At 46.1% G+C, this 24,279-nt stretch overlaps 3 protein-coding genes and 1 long non-coding RNA gene across 5 annotated transcripts in view; 2 read left to right on the top strand and 2 right to left on the bottom strand.

The window, feature by feature from the left end:
- Positions 1-14,870, bottom strand: part of LOC130118178 (uncharacterized) — a 34,320-nt gene extending 19,450 nt beyond the window's left edge. For both annotated transcript variants that reach the window (XR_008810741.1, XR_008810742.1), the window contains exons 1-3: positions 12,011-14,870; positions 5,244-5,467; positions 424-489 (exon numbers count right to left, since the gene is read on the bottom strand). This is a non-coding gene — a long non-coding RNA (uncharacterized LOC130118178). The remainder of the gene's footprint in view (positions 1-423; positions 490-5,243; positions 5,468-12,010) is intronic.
- nmt2 (N-myristoyltransferase 2) lies at positions 1,721-11,303 on the top strand. The gene is made up of 12 exons (XM_056286474.1): positions 1,721-2,025; positions 2,535-2,652; positions 2,763-2,904; positions 6,658-6,776; positions 7,257-7,348; positions 7,446-7,562; positions 7,682-7,852; positions 8,012-8,120; positions 8,229-8,399; positions 8,764-8,931; positions 9,461-9,598; positions 11,038-11,303. The coding sequence occupies exons 1-12, from the start codon at positions 1,916-1,918 to the stop codon at positions 11,056-11,058; spliced, it is 1,476 nt and encodes a 491-aa protein (XP_056142449.1). The 5' UTR covers positions 1,721-1,915; the 3' UTR covers positions 11,059-11,303.
- Positions 14,871-15,518: 648 nt separating the features above from the next.
- rpp38 (ribonuclease P/MRP 38 subunit) lies at positions 15,519-19,086 on the bottom strand. Its single transcript, XM_056286506.1, has 2 exons — positions 18,932-19,086; positions 15,519-16,991 (listed from the first exon to the last, which is right to left on the bottom strand). The coding sequence occupies exon 2, from the start codon at positions 16,984-16,986 to the stop codon at positions 16,159-16,161; it is 828 nt and encodes a 275-aa protein (XP_056142481.1). The 5' UTR covers positions 16,987-16,991; positions 18,932-19,086; the 3' UTR covers positions 15,519-16,158.
- A 2,589-nt stretch (positions 19,087-21,675) lies between these two features.
- On the top strand, positions 21,676-24,279 carry acbd7 (acyl-CoA binding domain containing 7). Its single transcript, XM_056286545.1, has 4 exons — positions 21,676-21,779; positions 23,209-23,326; positions 23,419-23,481; positions 23,736-24,279. The coding sequence occupies exons 1-4, from the start codon at positions 21,768-21,770 to the stop codon at positions 23,807-23,809; spliced, it is 267 nt and encodes an 88-aa protein (XP_056142520.1). The 5' UTR covers positions 21,676-21,767; the 3' UTR covers positions 23,810-24,279.

Raw genomic sequence — 24,279 nt, forward strand, 5'->3', positions numbered from 1 at the left:
TAAGGATATTATACCACTACGATAGTTACAAAGAATTGTTATATATATATAATTGGAAGGGTTTTTTTTTTTTACTGTTGAACCACTGACTAGCATATTATGCTCTGAAGGCTATGCATCATTTTTAAACCGTTGCTTAAGTCGCCTTGTTTTGTCATTTTAGTTGCACCGTGATTTTATTTGCCAACATGAAGTATTTTACTCAAGAGAAGTTAAATGTTCTTTTCACTCACGTATGTTAAGCGCTTCTCCTTTCGGCCTGCCTTACTGTTAGATCTGCAACAGACACAACTTCACCTTTTACTTGAAAGCCAACTCCTTCACTTGCTGTATGTCGCCGCCGTTTTCCCATTTCCTTGGATTCCAAGTGCCTTTGAAACAAGCTGAGTCCACACAGATCGGTTTACCCTATTTATTTCTCACCTTCTTTTGCCTTCAGCTTTCCTCCTCTACCTCAGCTCCTTCCTCCTCTCTCTCTCTGTCCTCTTCCTGTGAAAGAAAGCATGCAGTAAACAGGCTCTCCCTCGGCACTAGCTCACAAGCTACACTGCAGACATGTTTTATACGTTTTTAACCACTGCTAGTGGGGAAAAGCCTCATCAGTAATCAGTGGGGCGTTATTCTCAAAAGTGTGAGCAGTTCAGGATTTTATTTTTTCTATAAGTGTAGCGTGGGATGAAGCTAGATGACTGTATATGAAGACAATAAAATGAAGGTCATGCTAGTGCATTTCCTGTTCTGGGGGTTTTATGTGCAAAGTGGCGTCTGGAGTGTGTGCATCTGGGCCTTGGTTGTAAGTAATGTTTTTTTTTTTTTTTTTGAATGTGTGCATCACTAAGGGCCGTGAGTTTGTTTTAATGCGTGTGTGCTGAGAAATTATACGGCATACATGCATCCAAGGTTGATATACTCATAAAAATCATACGGTCTGTGCAAAATTCTCTCACCCTCCCCGTTATTTGCCTATTCAACATTACGTGTGAGCTTTTTGCTGTGAATGGTATACCTTCTGTCTTTGTACCCCAAGGCAGCCACCAACACCAGGGTAGAGTTGCACTATATTTGACTGTACACAACACCGAGTGTCTTTATTGGTTGCTTGCATTATATTTCAAGTCTATTATTCCGAATAAACAGCCAAACCGGGAGTGTTGTGCGCACCCGTGTGTGTGTGTTTGTTCTTAACCACAGAAACGTTTTGCACACTTTCAGCATCACATCACATCACTCCCCCCTGTTTGATGGACCGGCGGCGGCCTGTCCAGGGTGTCTCCCCGGCCTGCCGCCCCCAGTACCTGCTGGGATAGGCTCCAGCACCCCCCCCCCCCCCCCCCCGAGAGCAGGCTAAGCGGTTTGGATGGCGGGTGGGGGTGGCTGGACATCACTCCCATCAAGATGGATGGATGGCTTGCATTCATCTGAGGGTGGTGTCAGGCTCGTTCTTTTTCCCCACTTGTCTTGTCTGTTGGGTCAAGAAGGTGAGGTTCTGGCTCGGTGCTGAGGCGGAGAGTGGGCCCGTGCGTACCGGGTAGTGGGCCGGGAGTTGCGCTGTGCAACGTCGTGCACTTCCCCCAACGACCTGCGAGATAACGCGCGTCCGCCTCCTCACCTGCAGCCCCGCCCCTCCCCTCCCCTGCAGCCCCGCCCCTCCCCTGCAGCCCCGCCCCTCCCCTCCCCTGCAGCCCCGCCCCTCCCTTCGCGCCGCTTGCGTGTGTTTCCATCCGCCCTCCGACAGGTGGCGTCGTTTCCTCCCCGCCGTCTCCTTTGTTTTTCCCGTCCCTCGGCTGTGCGTGCCCGGCTGCATCATACGGACGCCGACTATTTCTTTTTTCGGTTTTTTTTGTTTTTTGTTTTTTTTAAAAAAAAAAATTTTGGGTTTTTTTTTTTTTTTTTTTTTTTTTAATACATTTCCACGATGGCGGAGGACAGCGAGTCCGCGGCCAGCCAGCAGAGCCTGGAGCTGGACGACCAGGACACCTGCGGGATAGACGGCGACAACGAAGAGGAGAACGAACACATGCAGGGGTGAGGGCCGGCTCCGGCAATCCCGACAGGGAGCCCGTCCGATCGGGGCAGCCTTTTGCGCTCCCGTCTGCTCCTCTCCGCTAGCTAGCGTTAGCCGACGCCCGCCAGAGAGGCCATCCATATCGAACCTCCTCATCACACGTAGAAGTAGTGATGGGGGGGGGGGGCTGGACAATGTCTTTTTTATACTTTAATTCTGTATGAAATATGTGCTAGGCGGGACTCCCCATGTGTGGGGAAAACCAACCCTGACGCGAGGGTGACAGGAGGAGGAGAGGAGCGGCTGGAACAACGTCGCTTAGCTAACGTTAGCTCAGCTGTCACTCGTTGCCTTGGCCGCGGTCGGAAGGCTAAGCTAAGCTAGCTACTCCGGCTACAACACACCTGAGCTAGCGCTAGCTAAGCTAGCTAGCTCAGGTGTGTTGTAGCCGGAGTAACGGGAGAGCCGAGCTGTGGCGTAACCGCTGGCCCGTGTGTGTGTGTGTGTGTTTTTGTTTGGTCGCGAGCAGGAGCCCGGGGGGGGACTTGGGAGCCAAGCGGAAGAAGAAGAAGCAGAAGAGGAAGAAAGAAAAGCCGAGCTCGGGAGGAGCCAAGTCCGACTCTGCCTCCGACTCCCAGGAGATCAAGGTGAGGCGCTGAGCCGGGCGCCGAGGGGCTCGTTCGCCCGCGCACCTGTCCAAGCCTTCCGAGTGATACGTTGACAGTCTTGCGTGTGTGTGTGTGTGTGTTACGTGTAGAACCCCGGGCTGCCCATGCAGAAGCTGCAGGACATCCAACGAGCCATGGAGCTGCTGTCCTGCCAGGGACCGGCCAAGAGTGTTGACGAAGCGGCTAAGCACAAGTACCAGTTCTGGGATACGCAGCCTGTACCCAAGCTAAGTGAGTAACACACGCGCTTTAGGAGCACCTACGTCCATAATTAGCTATCTCTGTTAACATAACCTCGCTTACCAGCAGATTTTTTTTTTTGGTCATTGCCCGAAAGCTGTTTGTGTGCACTAGTGCCATCTACTGGCTGTCTCTCTGCTTGGCCATAGCAGCTTGTTCCAATAGGATGTCAGCTGCGAGTTACAATGGGGGTCCAGTCATAACCGTTGGCCAAACCCAGTGGCATGGGATTGAGTTGTTTCCATGACAACTGTCAACGGAGAGACATATGTTTATGTGCAGGGGAGCTGTGCGGCAGCGGGGCAGCAAGTGCATTGGTTTGTCAGGAGTAATGAGGCGTCTTCGTGCATGCCCGATAATCCAGGTGCAAAAATCACAGAAAGTTGGTGGGGACACGACGTTTATTGAGAGAGAAACGTTTCATCACTCGTCTCAGTGACCGCTTCAGTCTCAGCTGACCGCAGGCGTCCCCACCTTTATGCACAATACAGTGGCATAGCGACCAAATACAACGATGGGTTTCATATGACCGTTAACTAGAGTTTTAATGGCCATGTGTACTATTCACAGAGGATTGGGGAATGGTTGCAATCGCAGCATTGTAAGATGGTGACAGATGTACTCGTGGTCCCCCAGTTCAGGGATGGACAGTGATGAAGGACATTTGATTGTTGATGTTTACCATAAACCAACACAAACTGATCAGTGCTTAAAGGCCGTGACCCACCAGACTGTCAGCCAGTGTCGGTGAGCATCTGTGGCCCTAGTTTTTGCAGTGTGTCCCACACCGTTGGTGCTAGTCGGACCCCTGTTGGCAGCTTTTCGGCCGATTCAGCACGTTGAATCGGCGGCGGAGCCCGTCGGTGAGAGAGATCACTCTGATCAGCTGTTCAGCTTAGGGAATCAATACACGAGAAGAGAAATGGAAGTTACAAAAGCAAGCAAACGACGGAGGCGAGGGTCCACACACAGGGAGCTCTTCTCATTTTTCGTCTTCATCTCACCTGAACATTTCAAGAAGCTAATATTTTCACAACGCCATGGCAATCTGGAATGAAGAAACTGAAGACCGGCTGATCAGCACGATTCAGGAGAGGCCAGCTCTGTGCGACACTACAGAAAAACATTATACCAACCGAGTGGTGAAAACAGAACTCTGGCATGAGATCGAAAATAAACTTGTTATATCAGGTAAGATTTTCTTTTTGGCCATTGAGCTCTGTAGAAACAGTTTGTAATTGTTTGTGTAATTTTTTTCTAGTGCATGGTAAATATCATTTGTTCATTTTGCTTACTAAAATAGTCCGGCTTACTTTGGTTAGTCTGACTCATTTTCAGTTGATTCGGTCCCATAAAGTAAATTCAACATAGTTCAAGCTCAGTTATTATGGCAACTATGTTGAATTAGCGTTATGGAACCGGATCAACTGAAAATGAGTCAGACTAACTGAAATAAGCCAGGCTTTTTTTCTTTTTTTTTAATAAACTTGCTTTATGGAGCAGGCAGTTGTGTTGTTATTATGTACTAGCTAGCTAACTAGCGTCTTGAATCTGTCCTGTCACAACAAGAAAAGCAAAAATAACCTTTGTTGACACTGCATATAGACATGAATTGGACATGCTAACTAGGAAAAATGCTTAAAATTTTGGCTTTGTCTTTCAGAGGAAGAGCTCAGGATGAGGTGGGATCCTCTGTGAACCCAGTGTACCCGGTACAAGAAACTTGCATCCTCAGGAAGTTTTGGGGCCCAGAAGACTGGCGGGAAGCAATGGATCCTGACCCGGCTGCAGTTTTTAGAGCCCCACACAAAAAGGAAGGAGACCACTTCCAACCTGAAGATCAGGGTAACCGAACTATTTTATCTGTTGGGTAAAAAGAAAACACTGCTCCTTGGTTCTTTCATTTCGGATAAAAGCATCTGCCAAATGACCAAATGTAAATACAAGTTTGCAAGAAGTGGCCACTGATTGTCCAGGTGGGGGTTTCCATCCCCCGATTCACATGTAGCCTTTTATACGCTTGTTTCACTCTCCCGTTATCTTCAACACTATGACATGAAGTGCGTGTGTAGCATCTGAATGAAGCCAGTCACCATTTGTACACACTGTGAGGGCAGCTTACTCACACCAGGCATTTCACACTTGACCACACCCCAGCCAAATGGAGCCCAAATTTCAGGTTATTAGCAATAATAACAATGCCCTGTTGTTGTTATGAATGCTTGGTGAACAGTTTGAAGAATCCGTGGTATTAAATCCCCCTCATGGTGAATTTATTTTGATTTTTTTTTTTAAGGAACCTTCGGCGGCGGCTGCTTATTCTGACTCACCCTCAGATGACACCAGCAGTCAGACCTGGACCAGCATCCCAAGAGGAGCCCTGCTTCTCTGAGGATGAGCAAAGGCCCAGCACTCCCCCAGCAGAAGCCACCATCTGTGGAGCAGAGTCCGCACCGAGACACCGCAGAGAGGAGCCTTTGCTAAGTACCTCCACCCAGCCAAGCACTCCGAGGCCTCGGGTGAAGCACGGCAGGAAGATGCTGGACGAGTCCACCTGTGAGGAGTCAACAAATGTGATGTACACCATTGGTAAAACCCTGGAAAGGTTAGCTTCCCCAGGAAGACCACAGTGACGCCATCTCCGCCTACTGCAAAAACGTTGAGCACAGAATGTGGCAGTTGCCCCCACCTTTACTGCCATGTTTCCAGCACAAGGTGGACAACGGCCTCTTCCAAGTGTTCGGTGGACCAGAGCCTGACATTACAAACCTCGGACAGACAGTATACTCATCTGTAATGACGTAATTGTAACAGAGTTGTACATGTACTACCTACTTTTTTTTCTTTTTTTTTTTAGTTCTCATTTTTCCCTTTTTTCTCCCAATTTAGTGGCCAATCAATCCCTATTTTAGTTCAAACACCCACCCTCGTACTGCATGCGTTCGCCAACTGCATCTCTCCGGCCGGAGATGCCTTGCCACTTTCGTGACAAGGCAAATCCAGGCCGAACCACTGCTTTTTCCGACACACACAGAGACGCATTCATGTGACGAACACAAGCCGACTCCGCCCTCCTCCCGAAGACAGCGTTACCAATTATTGCTGCTTTGTCGAGTCCAGCCATAGTCAGATCTGACGAGACCGGACCGCGAACCCCGGTCTCCAGTGGGCAACTGCGTTGACACAAAGCTGATGCTTAGACCGCTACACTACCGCGGACCCGTACCTATTTTTTAAAAACTTTTTGTATATTTCTTTTTGATGCTGTGCTGTGCAGTTGTCATTGTTCATTGTCCATTGTACTGCACATTTGGTAATAAAATTAAGTTTGTTTTTCTTTAACACTATGTGTGTATGTCATATTTGGGGTTAACAGCCACACATATAGAGATGAATGGAAACTGTGGTTAATAGATCAGTTTGTTTTGAATCCCGCAGTGTGAGTCATAATGGCACCATTGGGAAATGTGACAATGTCACAACTTATTCTGTGATTTTGCCCAAAATATTTGAACATTTCTTTAGATTACTTGGTCAGTACTGGGTACTGGGTCCATAAGAGTGTCAGCAGCTTTCAATTTGGCACCGTTTGGAGACGAATCTTGTTAAATGTTGTTTTGCTCATAACTGTCTCGGGAACAGCATTGTTGGCGTGGTGTGCAAGAATAGAACTGTTGTTGGTCCAACGTAATATTTGGAAGACAAGTTTTCGATCCTTGACAACCAATATGCTGTGTTTTGCAGATGAAGTGGTGACGAGCCACGGACCGATAGAAGCGGACAAGGAGAACATCAGACAGGAGCCATATTCCTTACCGCAAGGCTTTATGTGGGACACCCTGGATCTCAGCAGTGCAGATGTGGTGAGTATCATTTTGGAGAGCTGGAGATACAGGGCGTCCGGGTGGCGTGGCGGTCTATTCCGTTGCCTACCAACACGGGGGTCGCCGGTTTGAATCCCCGTGTTACCTCCGGCTTGGTCGGGCGTCCCTACTGACACAATTGGCCGTGTTTGCGGGCAGGAAGCCGGATGTGGGTATGTGTCCTGGTCGCTGCACTAGCGCCTCATCTGGTCGATCGGGGCACCTGTTCGGGGGGGGAGGGGGTATTGTGATCCTCCCACATGCTACGTCCCCTGGCGAAACTTCTCACTGTCAGGTGAAAAGAAGCGGCTGGTGGCTCCACATGTATCGGAGGAGGCGTGTGGTAGTCAGCAGTCCTCCCCGGATTGGCAGAGGGGGTGGAGCAGCGACCGGGACGGCTCGGAAGAGTGGGGTAATTGGCTGGATACAATTGGGGAGAAAAGTAATGAAATGAGTTCGGTGTCTCTTTCTCTCTCTTAGCTGAAGGAGTTGTACACACTATTAAACGAAAACTATGTGGAAGATGATGACAACATGTTCAGATTTGATTATTCACCCAACTTTCTCAAATGGTAAGATCTCTTTCTCGCATTGTGTGACTATTTTAATTTGGGTTTTTTTCCCGTTCAGTCTAGTTTGTCAACTGTTTGCTCTCATCCATAATTCCAGGGCACTGCGCCCCCCTGGCTGGCTACCACAGTGGCACTGTGGAGTGAGAGTGTCCTCCAACAAGAAACTGGTTGGCTTCATCAGTGCCATCCCTGCAGATATACATATCTATGACACGTGAGCGACACAGTGTGCTAACTTATTTGTCTAGAGCGTTTAATTCATTCAACTCCCTCCCATAGGAGTAATTTGACTTGCATGCACAAACTGTCCTCTATCCCGTCCTCGCTCGCCAGGCTGAAGAGGATGGTGGAAATCAACTTCCTGTGTGTTCATAAAAAACTGCGTTCGAAGCGCGTCGCTCCTGTCCTGATCCGAGAGATCACACGGCGGGTCAACCTGGAAGGAATATTCCAGGCTGTCTACACTGCAGGAGTGGTACTGCCCAAACCTGTGTCCACGTGCAGGTACACTGATACACATGCTACTTACCTGCCTGGCACCTTATCAGTGCATGGTTTTAAACAACAACAGTGAATACTCAAGGAAAGTTCAAATTTGCTCAGATTCTCCAAAATCTTCAGGAATGTGCTTGCAAATATTGTTTTTTTTTTTTTTTTAAATAGGTACTGGCATCGATCTCTGAACCCCAGAAAGCTTGTGGAAGTCAAGTTCTCCCACCTGAGCAGAAACATGACCCTGCAGAGAACCATGAAGCTCTACAGGCTACCAGACGTAAACTCCCATACAGCGTTGCATTCTCACTCAAGGACTTTTCTCATGATTGAAGTGCGTTCTTTGCGGCCCTTACTATTGGTCCCCTTGCTTTCTCCACCTGTGTAGAGCACCAAGACCCCAGGGTTGCGGCCGATGGAGAGGCGTGACATCCGCCAGGTCACCGAGCTGCTCAAGAAAAACCTAAGACGTTTCCAGCTGGTGCCCTCTATGGGAGAAGAAGAGGTGGCCCACTGGTTCCTGCCACAGGACAACATCATAGATACATATGTAGTGGAGGTATCTACGATGTGTTCAGTCACGCACCTCACACCAAATGATGGCCTGTTGCTTACATTATGATCAAGGCTCAGTGTTTTTGGTTTTTATTTTTCAAAGCCATCCAGCATGCCGAATTTCGCCACAAGAGGTCACTGTTACATAACCTCACACGAACAGGAACAACTTTTGGATCCGTGGAAACATAAAATCCGGGTGAAAATCAGTTTAAACCGATCTGCTCCTTTTAAAAAAAATCTGGGTATTTTTCGGTGAAAATCGGTAAAAACCGAAAACGCTGAGCCTCGATTATGATTTGGATGAGTGACGATCTCCCTTGCTGCGTTTGCTTCTTTTGCTCTCATTGTTTTTCTCTCTCGTACAGGGCGCCGGTGGCGTTCTGACAGATTTTACAAGCTTCTACACCCTGCCTTCCACCGTGATGCACCACCCTCTCCACCGGACCCTGAAGGCTGCTTATTCCTTCTACAGCGTTCACACACACACCCCACTCCTGGACCTAATGAACGACGCCCTGATCTTGGCTAAACTGGTAACGTTACTCTGGCAGGACTTGTGTAAGCACAAGTACGGTGTAAAATTCACGTGCCAAAGCCTCGACTGAGGAATATTTTATTGCTGTCAGCTCTCAGTCATTAGCTGTGTTGTCTTTTATTCATGCAAATTTTAAAGTTGACAGTAAGAAAAGCTGAATGAGGCGTCCGGGGTAGCGTGGTGGTCTATTCTGTTGCATACCAACAGAATGCAACAGGGGGGGAAAAGGGGGAAAAAAGGAAAAAGACAAATCGATGGGGAAAACAATATTATACTTGCTTGAGGTGGAGAAGTTGCTGATGTAGAGATTGTGGTAAAGACTGATGGAAGCAGACTTTTATGAAAATTTACAGTGGCGAATAACCTGTATAGAGGAGGACTGCATAATCGCTTTTATGGAGCACATTCACCTTTTCAATTTTTGGAATGGAAGCGGCTGGTGGGGATAACTATACTGTTTCATGGCTCATCCTACCACTGGGTTTTATACTGTAGGACTCTGTTTCGTTACTCTGTGTGTTTAACAGAAAGGATTTGACGTGTTCAATGCCCTGGATCTGATGGAGAACAAGGTGTTTCTGGAGAAGCTAAAGTTTGGCATCGGAGACGGCAATCTGCAGTATTACCTCTACAACTGGAAATGTCCCCCTATGGACCCCGATAAGGTCAGTGGTGCTTTGTGTTGTACGGTATACTGGAAGCATGGTCGTCTCTACAAAGGTTGTAAGTTAGTACTTAAAATCTTGGGGTTGGGCGTCTGGGTAGCGTAGCGGTCTATTCCGTTGCCTACCAAGATGGGGATCGTCGGTTCGAATCCCGGTGTTACCTCCGGCTTGGTCGGGCGTCCCTACAGACACAATTGGCCGTGTCTGTGGGTGGGAAGCCGGATGTGGGTATGTGTCCTGGTCACTGCACTAGCGCGTCCTCTGGTTGGTCAGGGCGCCTGTTCGGGGGGAATAGCGTGATCCTCCCACACGCTACGTCCCCCTGGCAAAACTCCTCACTGTCAGGTGAAAAGAAGCGGCTGGCGACTCCACATGTATCGGAGGAGACGTGGTAGTCTGTAGCCCTCCCTGGATCGGCGGAGGGGGGTGGAGCAGCGACCAGGACGAGTGGGGTAATTGGCCGGGTACAATTGAGGAGACAAAGGGGGGAACCCCCCCCCCACGAAACAAGAAATCTTAGGGTCAGGATCCAAGGAATAAGGGGGAAATGGGAACATGAAGGGTTTAAGGGTTAATGGAGCAGGTTACACAAAACATTAATGGTTGTATTAAAATTACTAATCACAGAAAAAAATGGCCATTTAAAAAAATTAACCATTCAAGAGTCTGTGACTGGATTTATGTGTTTTTGCATAAAGCCCCTGCCTTCTGTTATGATGAAGCCTTCCAAATTTGCCACTGCAAATTAAAATAGTTGGCATACAGTAAAGCAGGGAAAGTAGGTTAGCAATCTAAAAATAAGATAAATTGTGCAGATAGCCTTCACAATAACCCAGCCAGTCGTATCAAGATCAAGGGATTAAAGAAATATTTTTAGATGTAGGTTTCAGCTGAACAGTTGTTTGAAAATCACCATTAAACTCTTCAAAAATGTTGATGCACTGAATAAAAAATAGGGCAGCGCGGTGGTAAGTGCGATCGCCTCACAGCAAGAAGGTCCTGGGTTCGAGCCTCGGGGTAGTCCTTCCTCAGGGGTCGTCCCGGGTCATCCTCTGTGTGGAGTTTGCATGTTCTCCCCGTGTCTGCGTGGGTTTCTTCCGGGTGCTCCGGTTTCCTCCCACAGTCCAAAGACATGTAGGTCAGGTGAATAGGCTGTATGAAAATTTTCCCTAGGTATGAATGTGTGTGTGTGTGTGTGTGTGTGTGTGTGTGTGTGTGTGTGTGTGTGTGTGGACCCTGTGATGGCCTGGCGGCCTGTCCAGGGTGTCTCCCCGCCTGCTGCCCAATGACTGCTGGGATAGGCTCCAGCATCCCCGTGACCCTGAGAGCAGAATAAGCAGTTTGGATAATGGATGGATGGGCGAATAAATGAATAAAATTAATGTGGCTGTTCTGATGGCCTAACACATCTTAACACCAAGGTTACCTCTCTGTTCCAGGTCGGCCTTGTACTTCAGTAGCTAGCCCCCTCACGGCTTCTACACACACCGATCCAGAGGTTAGCGGCGACCTCGGGCTACCCCTTAACTTGGACACAAAGGTAGCCCAAGCTAGACAATGAGAACTTAACACCACTAGAACCAACCAGGTGATCTGGGGGAGCTGGCCTCACACGAGCCGGTCTCCCAGCACCCGTGTCATAATGACCATCCTCCCTCCTGGCTCACCTGGAGGTGAACGCTCTGATATCATCAACATCCTGAATGTGAAGTCATGCTATGCCTGAGATACTTATACAGTCCTGACAGACACACACACACACACACACACACACACACACACTGAAACAACAACACACTTGTAAATCAATAACAGCTTGACATACGAGAGAATACCTTGACACTGGGAATGTTCTGTTTTTTCCCCCCAGCAGACCCTTGTTAAACATTAATTTTACTAGTTTGTGTAGTTTATGTGGCCCAAATAGATCTAACCAGTGACTTCTTCTCCACTATGTTCAGCAAAAGAATCTTTGCACAATTCTGCAACGGCAATTGTGCAATCAACTGAGAGTGACCGGCAAACTGAATATCATTCCTCTCCCTTTTTGTTGCATTTTGAGTTTAACGGTTGCCATTTTTTTTGTTGCGCGAACAGTTCACCTACCCCTGCAGCTACCGCCGTTTGGTTATTTGAACGATGAACACTAACAAGTTGTTAAGGTTAACCAACACACAAAAGCAGATACCCCCGCCCCCCCACATTATCACAAAGCAAATTACACATTTAGAAGTGGCGAAACTGTCGGGACTGAAATTCGAAGTGACAAGGTATCTCTTAAAGCATGTGTAAACACATACACACACACACACAGACCAACACACGCACGCAAGACATTTCCATCGACAGATTCAACCAACCGGTGCATTGATATACAAGTTTTTTTGTAAAAAAATATATATGTATAATTACCTGTACATTTAATGCCAGATCATATTTATTCCTGTAGTGCGAGTTCAGGGGTTGGGAGAACTGATCCAAAGTATTTTCCTCAGAAGTAGTTTAGACGTCTTCGACTTTTGGAGTTTGTACGGACAGTTTAGACAAACGTGGGTTTTAAACGTTTTTTTTGATGAAGAATGTATTGCGTCAGCGAAGCACAATTTTTGAGTTTGTTGTCGAGCGAAAGGGTCCTTAAAAAGGGGCGGCTGGCCCCTTATTTCAACACGACTGGGTTTTACTGCAGCCCGGATTTTACAAATGAAGAAACAGAGCTGCAAGCCTGTTTCTAGATTGACCCCCCCCCCAAATAAAACTTTAAAAATACTCATCCTTCCCTCTAGTCTTTAAATATGCACTGTCCGCCATGTTTCTGTCTCTCTAGGCGGGAAATTGGCCCAGAATTGTTTCACTGCTTATGTCGGAGGCTTTTCTATTTGCTCTTCAAATACCCCAGCTAGCAAAGTGGGCTGTACGCAGCACCAGTGGCCGAATAAACGAAGTGACATGTGTAAGCTGATTAGAGCATATGACATCATAGTGGACAGTACAGTACATATCACAGGCGGGTCGGCTATCCCTGCCTGCCTGCTTTAGTCAATGAAGGACTTGATAAGTTTTAATGTTTTATTGGAAATGATTGAACAATGACAGCAAGAAGGTCCTGGGTTCGAGCCCTGGGGTAGTCCAACCTTGAGGGTCGCCCCGGGTCGTCCTCTGTGTGGAGTTTGCATGTTCTCCCCATGTCCACATGGGTTTCCTCCCACAGTCCAAAGACGAGTAGGTCAGGTGAATCAGCCATACTAAATTGTCCGTAGGTGTGTGTGTGTGTGTCGGCCCTGTGATGGCCTGGCGGCCTGTCCAGGGTGTCTCCCCGCCTGCCGCCCAATGACTGCTGGGAGAGGCTCCAGCATCCCCCGTGACCCTGAGAGCAGGATAAGCGGTTTGGATAATGGATGGATGGAAATGATTGATAAATATGCCTTGGCTACTGTCTCGAGACAGGTTCACCGCTTACTAAGAACTCAAATTTGCAACAAACAAAAATCCTTCTTTTCTCTCCTCCCAAGCAATTGGAGTCATGTTTTATTTCATTGTTTTGTCCGTTTAATCATTGCTGGTAACATCACTGGCAAAGCACTATCTCTTGTATTCATAACCAAACTCTTGAAGCATTTATTAGACGAGTTTCTCAGACGTGGGGGCGGCGGCAGCGGCCCGTCGCTGAGAGTTTGTGATCAGTAGTTTGGCACTTTTGAACCTAAGGCCAATTCTGAAAACGTTGAGTGCAGAAAGTGCCCAGCTGCTTTCAAAGTGCCCTTGGGCAAAAGCACTCCGATCCCCAAGTGCCCCCAGTACGTTGCCCACTAAAGCTTAGCGTGGTAGTCCTCATCTCTCTCGTGCAAATAAATGTGTGTGACCCTCCCCAGGACCCTGCCCAGGAGACTGAATGTTTTTAAATCGACTTGCCGGTGGAGTAGTGACAAAAGCATCGTGAACAAAATCCGAAGGAGTTGAGGAGCAACGTGCAGGGGCGGTTTGTTCCGGATGTAACAGCTGAACAAACTGAAGTCTTAGCGATTGCATTTACACAGGGAACTCACAAGTATCCCGTTCTCTCCCAGGTGCATTTATGGACTTTACTGAATTTGTTTTTCCGTTCTTGGTTGATACCGTTTTTGTGTGTCAGAAAAAAACAGTAGGTCAGTTTGATTTAGTGTATTGTGCAGCTAATTTTGTGATATTCCCTAAACAGTTCTGACATTTAGAATTGTACTATTCTCATAGGTCTTAACTTCTCTTTTTTTTCTCCGGTTTTTCATTATTTTTGGTACAGTTCCAATGAAGTAAGACACATAGAACTGGACGTTTAATAGTTTGACGTGTTTGGCAGCTCTTTGTGTTTGATGCACTCTGCAGATTCAAACCGTTGCAAAGACAAAGGCAGCGTTGTCCCGTTAAATGCTGCCTACCGTCTAATCACAGATCCAGTAAAATTGTGTTTTTTCCATTATCGGCAGTTATATATAAGTTTGCTGGTACATTCAAAAGGTCGACGTTTCCACAAGGAGTTAGTTCGTTAAATATTTTTTTAAAAAAGCCCGTTCTTTCTGCTCTACCTAAATGAGTTTACTACTTTGTTTTGTATTGTTGTTGACGTGTTTCTGCAAAAACTAATAAGGTCAACGGTGTCGCCATCTTTCACTCGTATCTACTCCTGTATGGAATGTCATTTGCTCCCACCCCTCTCCTTTCCTAGACCCATAAGGAGAAGGATGAGTGAGGTTAGATGCCGAAATACAGCAGCAGCCAGTGCTTCACATAATGGCTTGTAGTTCATTGAAAGTAACTAGGGGACACTTGTACAGAGGGATCATACACCACGGGTGTAACGTTAACACCGAGGACGAGAAGTTTGTTTTTTTGTAAAACAGGGTGCCTCATGGATGTGGGTTGAGCCAAGGATGTACAATCCTGCCGTTGTTGTTTTGTTTTTATGAATCCTTAGCATGTGTCGGTTTTTGCTGCATTGTTGATTCGAGAATTGGATGTTCCTAGCCACGCCGTTTGGTGAGAGTTCAACCCGAAGTGTCTGCCTTATTTAAAAGATTTTTTTTAAGATATCGGGGGAAACATAGTTTTGAAATAACAAGCAGCTTTCTCTACTGAAGAACAATATTTTTAATCGATTCCATTGCAAGCTGTGAAAAAGCTGAAGAACATGTACCAGCATCATTTAGACATGACCCCATGCAAATAATGAATAGGATCTGTTTCAACACACGTGTCAGTTATACCAGCATGGAAAATTTGATTGAATAAAACTCACTTTAAAGTGAACATGAGTGGTGCATTTATTTTGGAACATACCATAAACGAAGAAAGTTGAATCAGTCCATCTGGACACGTTTATTGAGAGAGGAACGTTTCATCACTCCTAAGTGGCTTCTTCCGCTTCCAGTGTGGGGAGATGGCGGTGCGAACTCACGTTTGCGGCGGCCTCACCCAGTACCGGTGTGGCAAGATGGCGGCGCCAACTTAGGTTTGCGGCGGCCTCGTCCAGTACTGTCCATGCAGTGTCTTTGTCCACGTCTAAGTCTGTGTCTTCATTTGTGTCTTCGTTTGATGGCTGGGAGAGCTCGGTCTGCTGCGTCCTGTGGGCCACGGCCCTGCCTGGAGCTGCACCCGAAGAGGAAACACCGAGGGCGGTCTGACAGGACGCGGAAGCGGGCCAGGCTATGCTAACTGCTGGTTGTTCCCTCTTCATAGATGGCATGGCCTCTTTGACTCCCCATTCAAACCTGTGTTCCTCCCTATCAAGGATGAGCCTATTATAATGAGCATTTATGTAGCTCTATAATTTATCCATGATGAGAAAAAATTGTCACAAGCTGTTATGTCACAAAAAAGTGCATAGATACGACCTCGTTCAACCCCTCGGGATTACAAACATACATAAAACACACCAAACCCTTTCGAAAAGGTTTTTTTATTAAAAATACTGTAGAATAACAGAATCCTTAACAATCAATCCCCCCCCTACTACCAAAGCTTCAGAGCCCAAAAAATAGTATTCGGGACGGCCCTACTTTATACACGCTCAATAATCCAGGTAAGGAAATCACAGGAAGTTGAATCAGTTCATCTGGGCACAACGTTTATTGAGAGGACCATTACGGTCACGGGAATTTGCATATGAAACTGATCGTTGGTTTCGGTCACCGTGCCACAGTATTGTTTATAAGGGTGGGGATACCTGCAGTCAGCAGAGTCTGAAGAGGCCACTTCGATGAGCAATGAAACGTTTCTCCCAATAAACGTTGTGTGCAGATGAACCGATTCAACTTCCTGTGATTTTCACATCTGGATTGTTACGCATGCATAAACAGTTTCAAAATTAGTTATTGTCCTTTACCTAAACCAATTCACTTTTAAAAAGGGTAAACAAGGAAAACCATTTAAGAAAATCCACTATGCATCCAGAACTTTAGTTCACAGGCAAATTTGTGATATTGGGGCTATACAAATAAAACGGACTATAGTGAAGTATGTTTCATCATCAGTTTCAACAGAGGCTTGGTTTGAACTGCTATGCGGTGGCATTGCCTTTACATCATTTCTTACTTCTTAGTCTTCCGTTTCTTTCCAATTCTTTTCTTTGAGGGATTCGGGATAATTTTTTTCACTTTGAGCGGCTGCAGAGTGCAGGGAGCAGTTTGCATTACCTCCTCAGGTTCACCTTCTAGTTTTCTTTTCCTGCCACTCCTCTTACCAGCATCCTCCTCCTCCTCCTCCATCTGTGCTGGCTTGTTCGTTGTCACACTGGACTCCGTTTGGTGTAGCCAGGCGGCTTCAAGTAAAGGCACTTTGGGGATAATTGCCTCAACTGTGTCAGTAAAAATCCTGTTTTCCTTTGCGTTTCGAAACCCCAGGGCCAGAACACTTTTGAGTCCCAGCGGTCCTGACACACACTCGCTCAGCCGAGGCACCTGGCAGGCAGGCACGTTTCTCGTCTGGCTCAGTGCAATCAGGTGTTGGGTCATGTGTTGTGGTTTGACAGACTTGCACACGAGCACCAGTTTGAGTTCATTCTTCTCCAGTGCCCTCGTGACCTCATTGATGCCGATGGCTAGTTGTCCTCTGGCGGTGACGTCTGTCCAGCCATTCTTGGGCGCATCCTGCATTTCTGGATCACGAACACCTTTGCTTTCCAGAGGAGTGACTTCCGTTGTTGCAGTGGGTCTTGTTTTCTTCCGACGGCGAAACACTTTGACCTCTTTCTTCTCAAGCCCGATGGAAACCAGTTTGTCCTCAAGAGTTTTCAGAATGTAGTGCATGTCACCTTGGACTAGAGTCTTCCATTGTAGCTTATAGGGCGAGTTGAGGGAAGTCTTTGCTTGTATTTGCCTTTTCAGTTCCTTCTTTGACAACTTGCCTGGAATGGCCATATTTTCTGAAATAAAGAAAACATGTTAAGTAAGAAGTACAATAGAGTTTGTGTGTGTGTGTGGGGGGGGGCAGGCTCAGATGTTAATCAAAAAGGCTTAAAAACCTATTACTACAGTACAAAAATATCAGCCATAAGTAATTCTGTGTTCCAGACAACTTGGAAAGCGAGATTTACTGACCTCCTACTATCAAAAGTATGATGGAACGCCATTCAAAATCGCAGTTCCTACTTGTAAACTCGGGGCAAATCCATCTACCCTGACTTCATGGAGAAACAGTTGTCTGATGTCACACAACAATGGCAGCCCCCATGGAGGCGCACAGTGTTAATGGTAAACCATCCCCAGACAGCATCCGGATGTGGGCCACTTCAGGGCATTGATGCGGCATTGGTGCCCTTCTGGCCCTGACAAAATGGATGTGAGCCTGAAGTGGCCCACATATATAACAGCAAATATGGCCCAAATATGCCAAATCAAATGTGGGTCTTTTTTGGCAAAGAAGCGGTGCTCTCGGCAACATGTGATCTGGATGTGACCCTGAAGTGGCCCGTGTGGTAAATGGTGAATATGGCCCAAATATCACAAAACAAATATGGGCCACCTTATGTGGCACGCGGCATTGCTATGACTTGGTTCTGGCCCAGATCTGGCAAACAGGGGCAGGCCACCCAAGTGCCGTCATTCCACACGGTATGTGGGCCGGATGACAGTGTCAGTGTGGGACGGGTCCGGGCCACAGCAATGTTGCTATAGGCAATGTAAAGTATATTTGCCTGTATTTAATTACAAAAACACATACCATCATTTCGCAGAACGCGTTGTGAATGTAAATTGGACGTCAAAATATGTCGACAGTGTTATTAAGTGGCTGTTATGGTAAGCAGTCTCTGGAGGTTATCCCTGCACAAAAGTTATTCCTGCGTTTGGCATCGTGCACCAGGAACGAGCGCGGGTCGGAAATTGGAAATTCCAAACTGGGAAATTCCCACCTCGGACTTGGGCAGCACAACAACACGTTAAGCGCCGACAGGACACGGAAACAGCGAAACGTTTAAGGGTGAAAGAAAGACTGGGATCGTTTGATTTCTTCCTCGTCTTGTCATAGCAGGCAGAAATTCTCGGTAACACTTTAGTATGGGGAACATAAAAAAACTTAATTACTAGTGAATTAGTAATGATCAAGATGTCACTTTAGTATGGGGAACATATTCTAAGTAACAAAAACTTAATTTACAGTAATTTAACACTATGAACACTTGTAGTTTTGTGTTTTGTTATGTAAGAACAGACCATATTCATTAAGTGTTAGTAAGGGAGAATAACTTCTTGTGGTACCACCACCTTATAAAGTCCATACTAAGCAAAGCATATTGAGATGCTACTACTAATAAGCCATAATTCTGAGGTTATAGAGGGAAAACTCATAGTTAATGGCTTACTGGTTGTATAATAAGGCCATGCAGAATAAGGCATTGAGTACGCAAAAATGACCAATGAAGAGCCAATATGTTGCTAATTTGCTTGCTAATAAGCACCTAATTAATGGTGACTACGTCCCCCATACTAAAGTGTTACCAAATCCTCACCAGCTATATAATAGCTATTCAATACTATTGTGGTCAGTTCACACTTTAACCTTTGTAAATAAATAAATAAGGGGGGGGGTCGGGGGGTTCAGATGCACCGAGTTGGTGCTCCATCCATAACCTCGTCGACGCAACGCTGCATCTCTGGTCAGGAGCACCGCGGTGATAAACACACAACTGGACGTTAACTTTAAACCAACCACAACTCCGTTTTGCGCAGCGCCTTTCGAGGAACCCAGTGACGCGTTACGCCTGGCTGAAACAAACAGACAAGCAAGCAAGCAAGCAAACCAAAAGCAATACAAGAACGGAAAATAAAAATGGCAAAGATCGCCGGGGACGACGGTTTAGTTTACCTGAAATTGTTCTCACAAATCGCTGCCGCGTTGACGTCCCCCGACGTGAGCTAGCTACACACAGCGACGCGGTTGGTCGTTAAACACGACGCTTCCCCCGGGCGCCGCCATCTTGTTTGAACCGACGCAACTTTATTGGCAGTCTCGGACAAACCCGCGACGGAGGGGCGCGCGCTGCTAGTGCCCGATTCCGCGTGCGACCTTTGACGTTTACGCGCCAAGCCGTCGGTGTAATAACGTAATGGCGACCCCCCCCCCCTCGTTTTAAAGGGAGCCCCGGAATGGTGCGAGTAAGGGGTTTTAGTCGGTCTGAGATGTGAACTACAGTTGATGGGACTTAAACTGCCAGCAAAGGTGAGATTTTGCTGTGGACCACAGCGGCTGATATCACTAATTAGCTCACGCCAAACCAGACAGGGGACGACTAATTAGTGAGACGAGCTGGTGACGTGTTGGATTGGAAAGGAACCCTACAAACACACGGGCCTCCGTGGCACATGGTCGAACACCACCGACACAAACAGATTATGAATATTAATAGGGAGGGAAGGCGGTAGAGTCGCCCTCTGGTGGTAGGGTTCCTACCTCGGCGTATTAAAATGACGTGGATTCTCCACGCAGAGGGGAAAGGTAGATATGATTTCAGTTAACCTTTATTGATTGTGATCCTCTTTATGCAGTTAAAGACAACGCAAACTTTTTGAAGCGATTTTTTGGATTTTTTTTGCACACACAAAATCTCCCTCTCACCCCTTTTTTAGGTGGTGTGTGTCTTCCTCAAGCTCGGGTCCTCTACCACAGTGTTTCTCAACCGGGGGTCCGCGGACCCCTAGTGGTCCGTGGTGTAATTGCAAGGGGTCCGTGAAAATAAAATATCTTTTAAAAAAAAAGATCCTATGACATTTATAGAAATAGGATTATTTTACTCAAATGTGACTGAGACCTTTATCTACCTAAACTATAAAGGGTAACAGGACTTTTTTCTCTAATTACATCTGTTTCACAAGTGTAATTTATTGTATTTTAATAAGAGATCTCGCTCCCGTTTGCATTGTTAAAAGTTACTGCATAAGAATCCTGTTGTTACATATATCTGAAAGTTACTGAATACATATTCTGTTTTGTTACATATATCTGAAAGTTACTGAATACATATTCTGTTTTGTTACATATATCTGAAAGTTACTGAATACATATTCTGTTTTGTTACATATATCTGAAAGTTACTGAATACATATTCTGTTCTGTTACACATATCTGAAAGTTACTGCATAAGAATTCTGTTTTGTTAACTATATCTAAGTTACAACTGAAAGATCTTATTTTTGCCCCAAAGAGTGAATAAATGCTATAATGCAATTTAAAATGCAGTTTCTACAGTTTCTATCAAATTGCAACCCCCCTCTCCCAGGGTCTGGTGGAGGGGTCCTCAGGGTAGATCAAAAATACGCAGGGGGTCCAGGACCCCAAAAAGGTTGAGAACCACTGCTCTACCAGAGGCCTGGGAGTTTGAAGGTTCTGTGCAGTATCTTGGCTGTTCCTAGGACTGCACTCTCCTGGACAGAGACCTCAGATGTTGTTCCTGGAATCTGCTGGAGCCGCTCTCCCAGTTTGGGGTCACAGCCCCTCGTGCTCCTATTACCACTGGGACTGCTGTGGATTTCACCTTCCACACCCCATCTAGTTCTCCCCTCAGCCCTTGGTATTCCTCTAGCTTCTCATGCTCTTTCTTCCTGATGTTGCCGTCGCTCGGGATTGCTTCATCGGTCACTACTGCTGTCTTCTGTTCCTTGTCGACCACCACAACGTCTGGTTGCTTGTAATGAGCACACAACAGTAATTTGGCCTGTATCACAGCAGTATTTTTATTATTACTTTATCCACAGGTAAGTATTCGATTAAAATCCCATTAGGTCTTGCAATCCCAATGTAGTGCAAATTAATAGTCTCATTCATTCATTCATCCATTATCCAACCGCTCATCCTGCTCTCAGGATCGCAGGGATGCTGGAGCCTATCCCAGCAGTCACTGGGCGGCAGGCGGGGTGGTACCCCGGACAGGCCGCCAGACCATAACAGGGCTTAATAGTGTGTGAGAGAGTGTAGCTGAGAACTATGGCCTACACACCCTCTCTTAAGGCCGTGCAGGCCACAACTCACAATATATGGCCTTTCATGAGGCAGTGTAGACCGTGATGAGAATTATGGCCCAAAGGCCGTGTAGGCCGCAATTCTCATAATTCTCAGCTACACTCGCACACACTATCAAACCTTCTCATGTGCACTATCAAACTCTCTCACACACACACACACACGTGCACATAGTGCCTCTTTGTGTGAACATGTATGTGCATGTGTGTGTAGCCTGTGTGTGTGGTAATAGTCTAATTCACATCCATAATCCAGCCACCAAAAAAATACTGCTTGCAAATTTAGTGCAAGTAGACTCCCACAGTCACATCCCGTTGTAGTCCTGTTTAAGATTTAAGTACTAAGAGAGGCTTTTGCAGTGTGCAACATAAAAAAAACACATAAAAAACATATTAAAAAAAAACAAAACGAAAACAATGTGTTTAGCTGAGCCTTTGCATTTGCAACCTCTCTGGGAGCTGACCTGCATCACCCTAACAGACCACTAGAGGGCCTCGACTCACACTTTGGGAAATGCGGCTCTACTGCGCAGCATCTTGTCCGGTGAGCAGGCGGCCAATCGGTGATTTGGGAGCAGACAGACTGCGCCCCCCTCCCCGTGTCATTGCTGCTGCTTTAGCCCGACGGACGGAGGAACAAACACACCGTGGAGGAACTGACCTACCGGACCGGATATCGTGCAGACATGTCGCATAAGGTGATTTTTATTGCACTATCACGAAGCGCCGGAAGTGCCTTATTGCTGAGGCTTAGAATTAGAGAGTAGCTGTGGTTGAGATGTGCTACTTCATGCCCTCTATTGGTGTCATCCATTTTTGTACTCCGGAGGGAGTTTGCAGATTAAACGACAGTAAAGCTGCCCATCCTTTATTTACCACTGTTCGGTGCCCAGGTAGCCCACTGTCCCGTTTAATGGCAGCAAGTGTCTAGGGGCCAAACTGACAAATTGCTTCAAAATGTCAGAAAAGAACATTTCATGTCAGACTAATAAAGAGTAAGGAAAATTATGCCTTGAAGTCCTTTTAACTAGAAAGGGCAGATTTAATTTCCATGCAGAAAGGTGAAATCTAAGTTTAGAGGGACAAAGCTGGTCATTTTTGGGATGCTCGGCTCAATCTGGACCTGCGTCCAGGTTATTCACCACAGAATGACTCGAACAGCACAGTTCTCTCCTCACTGCCAACAAATACGGTGGTTTGAATGGTTTTCACATTGAATTAACTGGGAAGTGCTCACGGTGTTGGCCACAATTATGTGACTGACAATCTCCCAGACTCATTCCTTTGCAAAGGAACACAACCCAGATAGCAAAATTGCTGTGACCCGGATCTGTTTCACACCCGACTCTCATCTTTCTTTCATACGGCCCACATACCGCGTGGAATGATGGCACTGGGGCGGTCCGCTCCTGTTTGCCAGATCTGGGCCAGAACCAAGCCATATTAATGCCACATGTGCCACATATTTGCCAAAGGTGGCCCATATGTGTTTTGTGATATTTGGGCCATATTCAGCATTTACCACACGGGCCACTTCAGGGTCACATCCAGATCACGTGTTGCCGAGAGCACCACATCTTTGCCAGAAAAGGCCCACATTTAATTTGGCATATTTGGGCCATATTTGCTATTATACATGTGGGCCACTTCAGGCTCACATCCATTTTGTCAGGGCCAGAAGAAGGTCATTAGTGCCGCATCATTGCCTGAGGTGGCCCACATCCGGATGCTATCTGGGAAAGGCATTCACAGCCCTGCCTTGAATAAACGCCCATTGTTTATCTTTCATCCATGCTGTAATGGGTTTCTGGCTGTGGAATACTTTGTGCATTCAAAGTATTGTTTCTAAGTAATATTCACTAGCTGACATTCTGATGCACTGCACGGCTTTTACATCAAATGCGGTAGACTGAAAATCAGACAAGACGAGGGTCAAAATGAAACAGCTGCTTTTCCACACACAAATATAAAGCAGTAACTGGTTTCTCAACAAACATACTGACAGCCAAAGCAAATATGCATTCCAGGAAGGCATATTACAGAAAACGACATGTGAACTTTTCTTTGCATTTGTCATTCTCATCTCTCCATTGGGTGTCTCTTCATCACTCGCTTTTGTCTTTGCAGGCAGAATTTGAGAAGATGGCTGAGGACGTCAAGAAGGTGAAGACAAGACCTACAGACCAGGAGCTGCTGGATCTGTATGGGCTTTATAAGCAGGCAATCGTCGGAGACATTAACATTGGTATATTTTTGAATAACCCGTTCACATCAACCCCCCCCCCCCTCAGATTCTGTTTATTTTATGTCTCTCTCACTTTTTTTTATTTTAACCAGATAAACCTGGAATGATGGACATGAAAGGAAAAGCCAAGTGGGAGGCATGGAACACAAGAAAAGGTAAAAACATAGCTCGATATGGGAAAATGAATGACCCGGTTTGGGTGCTTGGTTCTTTGCATCACGTCTGTCAGCGTTGGAGGCAAGATTGTTTGATAGTAACTCTGTCTACCGTACCGTTTACCATTCCCTCAGGTTTTCATATCTGCACAACCAATGTGCAAACACTGTCATCATATCAAACCACTGCAAGTCTTCCTTGCTCAGCATTTTCTCCAAGTATACATTCATCTCATGCATGTGTCTGCATACAGGAAAGTCCACGGAGGACGCCATGGCGGCCTACATCACAGTTGCAAAGCAAATCATCACCAAATATGGGATGTGAGACAAAGGATGAAGCAACTACACACAGTGGACAGAAATAACATAACACTGCTGTATAAACGCACGAGGCTAAAATAGGACTGTTACCTTCAATTTTTTTGAGCGTTTCTTGCTGACAGAGGCACTGTTACAAAGGATAATGTGAAAGCTAGAATGTAGCAATAGCAGTTTCATGTAAACAGCATTTAGGTTTTTATAAATTAGCTGATATTTTTCTTATGTGTCTGGACAGCACAATGCAATTTCTAATGTTGAAATCAGTTATATGCTAATAATGTTTGAAAAAAACATTTTTAAACCTAAAAACCACTTTTTAATGTTGAACTCGTTACAGTTGTGTTATTTATATATAACTCAAGAATTTTACTCTCTTATACTTTTATAATGAGACGTAACAAATAAAGAATCTCGAATTATAATCTTTATCCCTGTAATAAAGGTACAAAGCACTGACAATGAATAGCACTGACG

Source organism: Lampris incognitus, chromosome 9, assembly GCF_029633865.1.
Source record: "Lampris incognitus isolate fLamInc1 chromosome 9, fLamInc1.hap2, whole genome shotgun sequence".
Taxonomy (NCBI): domain Eukaryota; kingdom Metazoa; phylum Chordata; class Actinopteri; order Lampriformes; family Lampridae; genus Lampris; species Lampris incognitus.

Bases quoted from the DNA above. Each gene is read 5' to 3' on its own strand.
- nmt2 (XM_056286474.1), top strand. From the start codon at position 1,916: ATGGCGGAGGACAGCGAGTCCGCGGCCAGCCAGCAGAGCCTGGAGCTG. The intron at 8,932-9,460 runs GTAACGTTACTC...TGTGTTTAACAG, and splicing joins CCCTGATCTTGGCTAAACTG to AAAGGATTTGACGTGTTCAA. The intron at 9,599-11,037 runs GTCAGTGGTGCT...TCTCTGTTCCAG, and splicing joins CCCCTATGGACCCCGATAAG to GTCGGCCTTGTACTTCAGTA.
- rpp38 (XM_056286506.1), bottom strand. From the start codon at position 16,986: ATGGCCATTCCAGGCAAGTTGTCAAAGAAGGAACTGAAAAGGCAAATA.
- acbd7 (XM_056286545.1), top strand. The intron at 23,327-23,418 runs GTATATTTTTGA...TATTTTAACCAG, and splicing joins CGTCGGAGACATTAACATTG to ATAAACCTGGAATGATGGAC. The intron at 23,482-23,735 runs GTAAAAACATAG...GTCTGCATACAG, and splicing joins GGCATGGAACACAAGAAAAG to GAAAGTCCACGGAGGACGCC.